General features: G+C 58.0%; 1 protein-coding gene across 5 annotated transcripts in view; it reads left to right on the top strand.

The window, feature by feature from the left end:
- Positions 1 to 9,266, top strand: part of CLEC16A (C-type lectin domain containing 16A) — a 188,155-nt gene extending 178,889 nt beyond the window's left edge. For 4 of the 5 annotated variants that reach the window (XM_079121394.1, XM_079121395.1, XM_079121397.1 and 1 more), the window contains exon 23: positions 8,079 to 9,266. In XM_079121394.1, coding sequence (XP_078977520.1) covers positions 8,079 to 8,440 — 362 coding nt within the window. In that variant the 3' untranslated portion in view covers positions 8,441 to 9,266. Of the gene's footprint in view, positions 1 to 4,815; positions 4,959 to 8,078 lie in introns of those variants that run through there. The other variant, XM_079121398.1, reaches the window with a different exon arrangement.
- Positions 9,267 to 9,871: the final 605 nt, after the last annotated feature.

The following is a 9,871-nucleotide window of genomic DNA, read 5'->3' on the forward strand; positions in this document are numbered from 1 at the left end:
TTTTTAGGGAGGCCCAGCCAACAGCTGAGTGAACAAGTGAGCCGTCTACTTCTTTACCTAAAACTGAAACCAGCCAAGTGCCACATTACCAGAATCAAGCCCCGCACCTGGCTGCTCACCTGACGAGCCCAGGCTGGGGCTTCAGCTCTGCTTCTCCCAGGGGCTCCTGTCTGCAGGGCGTGCGAGTTCTTTTCCTCTTGGCCTTCCTTGGCCCTTCTGTCCCTACCCCCACCACTCCCTGCACCGTGCCAGCGACTTATCTTCTCAGCTCAAAAACCAGGGCTATTAGCTATTATTCGTCAGGTGGCCAGGCAGTTCCAGTCAGTTATAGGACTGCCGAGGTGTCTACTACCACTCAGCATGTCCCAGCAGGCCCACAGTGAGGCCTGACAGGGACAGGTCCCTGTTTTTTCTGCCACATAACAGTAAAAACCTGAGGCCCACTGCCTGTCCCACCTGCAGACTCCAAGCCAGCTCAGCTCCCGGTGAAGGGCCGGCCTGCAGGTGACTTGTGCTTTACTGTCACAAGGGGAGCAGACGCCTTGGGACACAGCTCTTGATCCCTGGAGGGAGAGGGCAGCAGAGCCCATAAGCTCCTCCTGTCTTGATGCCAGGCTGCCCAGGTCAGCCCTTAACCACCCCAGTTCATCCAGAACAAAGCCTGGGTTTTATTTCCATGTTCCCTGGAGGGGTGGTTCTAACCAGCTGGCTCCAGCATCTGCCTGGCATCCTCCAAAACTGTGTAGAGGAAAAGCCAAGGACAGAAGAGGCGACAGGAACTTCCGCTGGGATGGGCGCCCTTCTGCCAGTGTCCTAGTTTGACCCTGGCTCTGAGCAGTAACCCAGTGTTTGGTTTCTGATGGGGAAAGGTGTCCCTGTGCACCCTGGCCAGACTGGCCACCTGCCAAGGCCCGGCTTCCATCCTCCAGAGGACCAGCCTGGCAGCAGGTAGGCTGCAGGGACCTCTTGCCCCAGCCTGTGCACCCCAACAACCTGCTACCCAGTCTGGGCAGCCACAGCCCCACTGTGGGGCCACTTGTCCTCAAAGTAGTCTTGAAGGACACAGAGCTACTTCAGAAGCATCCTGTCCCTGTGTTGACAGAGCGTCCCAGAGGCCAGGACACTCCCGGGGTAGCAAAGAGCTGCCAGGCCTTTGAAGCCAGAACTAGTCCATTCCAGGGCCATCTCTGTCGCAGAAGCCACCCTCTGCATGGCCAGGTGTTAGGTGGGGAAAGTGCAGAGGTGCCATCTACCAGGTGATGGGACAGGCCCCATTTCCCAAGGTGCTGCTCCACAGTTTTGAAATTGTACAAGGACATCACTGAAAGCTAGGAATGTTACAAGGATCCAGCTACGTGGGAGGCTGGGCTCTGTGTTCAGTGGCACGTGGGCTGCTCTGCTGTGCCGTGCCTTACTTACCTACTTCCTGACGTGAGCCATCGATGTGCGAGTGCTCATTGCCCTGACTTCACCACCAGCGTTATGTATGTGTATCAAAAGGATCAATAAACGTGCACAGTGGTTATGTGCCAACTTAAAACCAGCCAAGTGGAGCCCAGTCAGCCACATGTCCTCTGCCAGCCCTTGTGGGGTCCTCCCCACACCCAGGAGCGAAGCCAGCTGATGCTCGGTTAGGTTATCTGCCTCCACTCTGTCCAGCTGTCCAGCTCAGGGGACCTTACGCTTCCTGCCTGGGTTTGAAAAAGACCCGTGTTTATCCCAAATACAGATGTTCTCAGCTTCCTGTGGGGCCTTCAGTTTGGGATTCCGGGATTCAGTGACTCAGGCTGCCCCTTTTGTTTTTGTGGACTCGAGACCTGACCCAAGAGGCGCCTCCATCCGGCCCTCGCCTCGCTCCTGGAGCTTTTCTACCTTGGGCTTGGGCGAGCACCCCTGCCGTTGCCAGCCTTTCTGAGCACATCAGCTTGTGCTGAGCCCTGCTCGGCACAGGCATCGGGTACTGGGTGGCACAGCCCCGGTCTCACAGGCGTGAGCGGCCCTCGGACGTGTCAGTCAGACGGCCGCAGAGGAGGCCTTCGGGGGCTTCGCCAGACGCTCAGAACAGCTGTGGAAGGTTCCAGAGGCTCCCAGAGGCGACATCACCAGAACAGAGCCAGGGGCCCAGGGAAAGGCGGCCTGTGGCTCTCACAGGTCCAGGGCCCCACACCTTTGTGAGACGCTTCTCCCCATCTCCCTTGGGTCTGCCTGTCAAGCCTGCCTGAGTACAGACGGGAGGGGCCTGAGATGCACTTCCTTCGGCCATCAGGCCCTGTGCAGGCCTCGCACAGGCAGAGGGCCCTGAGCCAGGAGCTGGAAGGAGATGGCCCGGTCACCCAGGGACTCCCTCTGTGTTGACAGTCCCCTCCACCAGCTGCAGAGCCTGGAGTGCTCAAGTCAGAGGCCCAGAAACACCCGGATGCAGGGAGGGCCCAAACTGAAGTCCCTGACTCCCCAGGAACCAGCCGGAGGCGGTTGGGATCAAGGGGGTTTTATCTTCATTGTCAATTTTTTGCCTCTCAAAGTCGTGCCCAGGGAACTTGAGTGGCCAGCTTTAACACCCCATGCACCGGTCAGTCCATTTGTCCACTGCCATTTATTAATGAGATAGGGTCTGACTGTGTTGCCCAAGCTGACGTCAAACTCCTGGGTTCAAGCGATCCTCCTGCCTCAGCCTCCCAAGTGCTAGAACTAGGGGCACCCAGCTCACTGACCTTTAAAGAAAGTGCTCTGGGTGCCTGGTGGGCAGGCCTGGAGGACACCCTGTGCCGCAGTGTCCAGAGCCCAGGCATCTTGTGGCTACATACCAACAGAACCAGCCTGTGCGCCTCAGCGTGATCCCTGGTGAGAAAATGACAGGGTTGGAACCAGCAGCCTTCCCCTTGAACACTTTAGGGTTTTGAGACACCAAGACTGCAGAAAATGCATGGCAGGAAAAGAAAATAGGCTCGACTTTAGAACCAAGTGGGTCAGTAGGAGTACTTCAGGTCATCTTCCAGCCCCCTGCACACCCACCCACACAGTGACGCAGAAGCACATGTACGTGTACCAGCTGCCCACAGTCAGTTGCTAACACAGTCATGCGGCAAGTGGACCTGCCCACGTGGTCACAGTCGCGTACTCACTCACACTCCGTGGAATTCTAATAACAGACCCCTCTCCTCGTGACCAGGCATGGTGGCGCACACCTGTAATCCCAGCGACTTGGGAGGCTGAGGTGGGAGGATTGCAAGATCAAGGCCAGCCTCAGCAACTTAGCAAGACCCTGTCTCAAATAAAAAATAAAAAGAGCTGGGGGTAGCTTAATGGTAGAGTGCCCCTGGGTTCAATCCCTAGTACCAAAAAAAGGGGTGGGGGAGAAAAACCATCCCCTGAGATAAGAGCTCTGTGACCTACCCTGAGTTCCTTACACAGCCTCTGGCGCCTGATCTCCAAGGTTGCTGGATTTCACACAGGTTCCAGGTGAGCTACTTTGAAGAGAAAAGTGTTAGAAAATGACTTCAGAGTGAAGGTCTGCCCTTTTAAATGTCTATTTTAGAACCCATTAAGCTATGAGCTCAGGCCCCCTTTGACCCTCCCCAGGGTCTTACAGAAAGAAGGGCTGGGCATGGTGATGCGTATCTGTAATCCCAGTGGTTCAGGAGGCTGAGGCAGGAGGGTCACAAGTTCAAAGCCAGCCTCAGCAACTTAGGACCCAAACAAGTCAGCAAGACCTGTCTCTAAATAGAATGTTAAAAGGGGCTGGGGTTGTGGCTCAGTGGTTAAGTGCCCCTGGGTTCAGTCCCTGGTACAAAAAAAAAAAAAGGAAGGGGCTGCTTCCTGAGGGTGACCAGTGTTGGGACCCTGCAGCTCCCTCCCGCCCCTGGTCTGCACACACCCTCTTTTCAGGCCGAGAAAGCCAGGCAGCCGAGACTGCCGGCACGTCCCTGTACCCAGCACTTAGACCCCAGGCAAGACCCCAAGGAAGAGGCGTCGCTCTTCTCCAGTTCTCTCCGTGGCACTTAATGTGGTGAAATATATATAACAAAATTAGTCGTTCCCACCTCCTCTGGGCCTGCAGTGCCGTAGCGCCTGAGTGCGTTCCCGTCTCATTCCAGGGCTTCCTTGGGCCTTGGCGCGCCTCCCGAGTTTGCTCCAGTGGTGGCACCCTTGGCTGTGAGATGCTCCGAACACTTTTGTTCCAGCCGATTAGCGCCCACCCTGGGACTCCCACTCGGCGCCCAGCTCAGCTGTCCTGCAGTGGTTCACTCTGGGCCTTCTAAGGCCCAGGGCAGGGTGGGGCAGGGGCACCGAGTGGCATCTCTAGCGCAGAGGCTTTCCAGAACCTTCCAGAGCCTGCCCGTGGCTATAGCCAGCACCGACTCCGTCGTGAGAGCTGCCGCGCCTCAGTCTGGCCAGGGACGGGTGGGCCCACTTAGCTGCTCCAGCCACGCGGCCTGCCCTCCCCAGAGAGGCCGACGGTCTCCTCACTGCTGGTCCCAGCTGGAACGGATGGGCAGGCGGGTTTTTGTCCCTGAGGTTTCTGACCGAGTCCGGATGTTGCTAATGACCCATCTTTCCCTCCAGCAGGACCAAGCCTCCTGTCCCTCACCCTGTTAGGTCGCTCGGGTGCATGGTCTGGCTCCTAGCTCTCCCGACTGCCCGGTCCCGGGTGGGAGGGGCGTCTTGTCTGCCCGGGGCCAGTGCCACGCCGGCTGGGCCCGTCCCCTCACTCGTGGTGCTTCGCGTCCGTCGCTGCTGTGTGTCCCTCCCTCCACGTCCCCTCGCTGTTCCGTTGTTAAAGGCTTTCTATGATCTGTCGCTGTGTTTTCCCTCTAGTCAGGAGTGGCAGGAAAGGACGCCGGCGAGTGTTCAGCCTGTCGGAGGCCGACAGTCACGGCGGCCACTGGGTTTAGTGCTCGGGACGGCGGCTGCCACGACAACTCGCGCACGGTCACCTCAGGCAGGTCTCCTCCAGCAGCCCCAGGGGCCCCCATGTCCCCGCCCTGCGGCCTTGGTCAACTGGGTCCGCCAGAGCAAGGGCCGGGCTGGGCCGGAGGGGACGGTGGGCCTCAGGAGCAGCCGTCCAGGCCGGCCTTTCCTCGGCTTCCCCATGCCGCTCCACCCCTTCCTGTTCTGGCCTCGCCTCCAGCCCCCGTGCACCTCAAAGCCCTGTCCTCGTCCCTGTAGTACCGCCAGCATGAGGCGAGCCAAGGCGTCTCTGCAGGTCCCTGCAGCCAGGCCGTGGGGCTTGGGCCACAGTTGGCCGGAGAGTTGAGAACTTTAAAAAGCAGCCGAGAAGTCACCTAATTTCTTTTCCCCCCAGCCTTACTAAAGCCAAGTGGCTCATTCATCCACCTTCCAGCCAGAGGCCAGCATCCTCTCCCTCAAATGCACGCCGAGTTCAGGTCCCTTGTCTCCCGTTCATGTGCAGCATCCACACTGACTGTCCCGGGCCCCCTCGGCAGGCCCAGTGCTGCCCTCCCTGTGACGCTGCTGCTGTGGTGGCTGACATGCCCCCTTCAGGACAGTTGCGCTTGCTGCCTTCTTTTCTTTTCTGCTGTCCTGAGCTTCGCCCCTGTCGCTGTGCAGCTCTCTCGCCGCCCTGCCTCTCCCAGCCCAGGCCCAGCAAGTACAGATTTGTACTGGAAACCACTGCGTACTTGGCAAGGATCAGCTGAGGCCCCGCCTCAAAGCTGCAGACCAGCCTCTGGGGTGCTGGCCAGGAAGGAGGGGGCCCACTGCCTTGCTGTCCTCGTGGGCCAGAGCCCTGGGAGAACCCCTTCCCAGTTCCCCGCCAGCTTTGGCTCTGTCCATGGCCAGGAAGTCAGACTTCTTCCAACTCCTCATTTCCTGGGCCCAACTTCTGGCCTTTGGGCTCAAAAACACCAGCAGACCAGCAACACCAAAGGCTCAATAATAACCTTGGCAGCTAAGCACTTGACCAGGAAACGGTCCTTGCTGGGCTTCCCCTGGTGCAAACATGGCAGTTGTATGTCCTTCTGCCCCCTCCCTGGACAGGGTGAATTTGTAGATCACAGTCAGGAAGCAATTCTTAGCAGTTGAAAAGGGAAGAAGCAGAGGTGACCTTTAGCAGATGGATAAGAGGGAGTTACAGCTTCCTGTTAAGTAAGAAGAGGTGTTTTAAGGGACTAACCAACTCTTACAAAAACTGTTGGTTCTTGTCCTAAAGAAGAATCCAGTGTAGCCCATGCGTGTTGTTTGTTGGTAGGTTTGCTTGTTGAATGGATTTGACTAGTCTTCCACATCGATCATTATTCTCCCCCCAGACGCCCCACTAGGTATCAGGGAAAAGGCTGCCAGCTCTTTGATTGTGAGAGCTGACATAGGCTAGAGCTGAGAGGGGACTCGTGCATAGCTTGGAGAACACACGAAGGGAACCATTTGCCCTCTTTCTCTAGATGGCAGGACAGGGCCACTGATCGAATTATTCCCTTCCATACTGCTTTGTCAACTGTTAACTGTGCATAACTTCCTAGAGAGGCTCTTGCCTGTTTGAAGAGCATGGGGGCCGCCAGAGTCATGAGTCCCACTGGCTCAGAGAACCACCCCCTCTGATGGATGCAGGAAGGGGTTTGTGCTAGAACAGCCTGAGCTGAAGTGACCCAGCTCCACGTGGTGTCCTTACCCGGTGGAGCAGATCAGTTGACATTCAGAGAAACCAGAATTTGGAAATAGCAGAACTCGGGCACTTCTGGGCTCAGATCATGTCTCAATCACTTTGTCCACCAGTGTCCCTGGTGCCAGCTGCCACCTCCCAAGCAAGGACAGGCCCAAAGTCTCTGGACCTTCTCTTTCTCACTCACTCTCTCTTGCTTTGTTAAAAAAAAAAAAAAAAAAAAAGGCCAGACAGGCTGGGGCTGCAGCTTGGTGGCAGAGCACTTGCCCAGCATGCTCAGGGACCTGAGTCCATCCCCAGCACCACCGAAGAGGAAGGTGGGTGGAGGGCCCAGGAGAAATAAGCCTGGGCCCCCAGGAGCCCAAGGGAGGAGGGGCGTGCGCCGGGAGGCCCTCCGTGCGTGCCTCCTCCATCCCACGTGCCAAGCGCTTTGATTTGATTTGCTCTTTGTTTTTCCATTGTTTTGCTCTGTGTTCAGTTTGCCTTTCTGTTTTATTTCGGCTTAAAAGACAAAAGAAAAACTAGCTGAACTGGAATCACTGAACAAAAACCGTCATCCATCTTCCCAGGGCCTGGGCACTGTCCCTCGGTGCCCCAAAGCACAGCAGCCTGTGGTCTGTCAATTCCAGATCACAAATAAGGATCTGCCGCCCAACAGGGACGCCCACGGCCCTCTGGTCTGAGCCTCAGTGCCTGGCCTCTACCTCCCTCCACCAGAACCCTGCTGGCTCCTGGTGCCCACCCAGGCCAACCACGCCATCGGAAAGCAGACAGGCCGTCACTGTCAGTCTCATGGAGGATTTTGAAAAACACCAAAAAAAGGAAATTGCCACTCTGAAAATACCTGCACCAGGCAAAGCCTCCTGGCTTCCCTCTAGCTCCGGTGGGTAAGCTCAGATGGCAGTGGCCTGGGCAAGCCAGGCCCTCGGTGGGTGCCGCCTCTACACCGAGGAGGAGACACACCACTGTTCGAGGTTTTGTAAGCTGAAAAAACTATATATATATTTTTTTTGTTTTGTTTTGTTTTGTTTTTTTAGAAATATCACAGTGGGCTCCTTCTTGGGTGACTATCACCAAATGCAGATTCTGGAAATGGCCCGAAGTTCTGGGCACACTTGGGTGCAGTGACTCCTAGTCATGTCCCCATCGTGGGGCAGGTGTCCCATGGTACCTGCACATGGCCCGCCCGGGCCAGGCCTGTGTTGGACATGGCTTTCACAGCCACATGCCAGCCATGCACAAGCCCCCAGCTTTTCATAAGTCAGGGTGACCCTGGGCCCTGACACGCTTCCCCAGGCCAAGTAAGGCTGGACCAGAAGGAGTAGGTGGAGCAGGTCACGCCCCAACACCAGCCGTCTCCCACCCAGACGTCCCTGGGCCTTGGTTCAGACGGGCGCAGAGCAGCAGCCTGGGCGCAGCACCCCAGAGCTGAGCGTGTCCTGTTTTCTTCCTCCCCACGCAGATGTCCCCACCACTCCAGAGCAGCCTCAGCCTCCGCCTCACCTTCCCCACCAGCTGGTGGTCGTCAGTGACATGGAAGCAGACACCAGGCCCAGCAAGAGCCTGGCCAGGGGCACAGAGGTGGAGACGGCACACCTGTCCCCTAGCCTCCTCCCCGCACAGCAGCCCACCATCTCCCTGCTCTGTGAGGACACTGCCGACACGCCCAGCGTCGAGTCGCTGACCCTGGTCCCACCCGTGGACCCCCACAGCCTCCGAGCCCTTGCTGGCATGCCCCAGCCTCCCACGCCAGCCACCGCAGGCACAGAGACCCCAGAGGAAGAGGCTGCGAGTACAGAGCCCACGGGCCCCGCCCAGCACTGAGTGGGCGCCCAGGGCCTCCACTGTGCCTGCGGCCCGCCGGTAGGGACCCCAGTGCAGTGACGGCCGGACATCGGAAGCACCCACAGCTCTTCACGCCCCGGTAACATCTGTACCCCCGTCCCTGAGCGCCGCACATCGGAGGCTGCTGTGCGCCATCTGAATCCCTCTCCACTCAGACCTGAGAGCAGCCGCGACCCACGGAGACACCCAGTGCACACACCACCACGGCCACCCGGGCGAGGCAGGAGGAGAGGGCTCCCGTCTCTGAGCCCACCAGCACCCTCCCTCCCTCGCCTGGCGCCTCTGTCACCCTTCCTGCTGTGCACAGAACTGGACAAGGTCACTTTGGGTAGAAGTTTGCAGCAAGGCAAACTTAGATACACACCTCCTTCGACTATTTATTTCTGCGTTTGGCAGCAGATGAAAGCATTTATTTAAAAGGCACCTCTTTGGGGAAAAGTCCAAACATCCACAACTCCAAGGTCGGATGTCACGTTAGAAGTGTAAGAATCTTGCTAAGGTTTCATTTTGGTTTCCGTTGAGTTTCTCCATGTTTTACTGTAGAGTTCTTAGCGTTGCCGTCACTGTGTCTTAAATGAGTCTTATTTCCCTCTTACTAACTTTGCAAGCCTGTGGAATGACAAAGTACCTTCCTGAAAAGTTTGGGTTATTTCTAAATAAAACTGAAGGAGTTACATGTGCTCTCAGGTCCGTGTGGCGTGAGAGGCCGGCGGCTGCTCTGCGCCTGACCCGAGGGAGGTCTCCACACAGGCCAAGCAGTTGTCCCCAGACGTGCTCCTCACTCGCTCCCGCGAGGACAGCTCTCCAGCCCCTGCCTCTCTTTACCTGTGAAGGGGCCACTGGGGACCGAAGACTCCAGACCCAGTGGCTTGACAGGAACAGAAGACCGGACACGTCCTCGGCGTCACCTGCCACCCCCTGTGCGTACACAAGTCCAGAGAGGCCCCAGCTCAGGCAGGGCCCCGAGAGCACCAGCCTGCTCCCGCTGCTGCTGCCAGGACTCAGGCTTGTCCCTTCCCCACCGCTGGCATGTGCAGGCAGCAGGATGTGACCCTGCCACCCCTTCTCCACCAGCGTGGTCACCAGGCACGGGGACCCTGGCGGCCCCGTGGCACAGCTTTCCTGCAGGTGTATTCATGACCGCTGTCAGTGTCCACCCAGCCTGGCTACTCGGGTGGCCTCAGGAGGTGTGCCAGGAGCTCACCATCTCCCTGCTAGAGGGAGGTGGCCCTTGCCGCCCCTGCCAGGCCAGCCTTCCCTCAGGGCACTGAGGCCAGACCTCATCTCCTGAGGAAGCCAGCGGTTCTGCCAGCCGGGGCAGCGGTGCCTGTGGGGACGGGTCTGCAGGCCACAGACGCCTCGCTGGGGTGCCTTCGGCCTTCACCACAGACTTCCCTTCCACCAAGACCT

This window comes from Sciurus vulgaris, assembly GCF_902686455.1.
Source record: "Sciurus vulgaris genome assembly, chromosome: 18".
Classification (NCBI taxonomy): domain Eukaryota; kingdom Metazoa; phylum Chordata; class Mammalia; order Rodentia; family Sciuridae; genus Sciurus; species Sciurus vulgaris.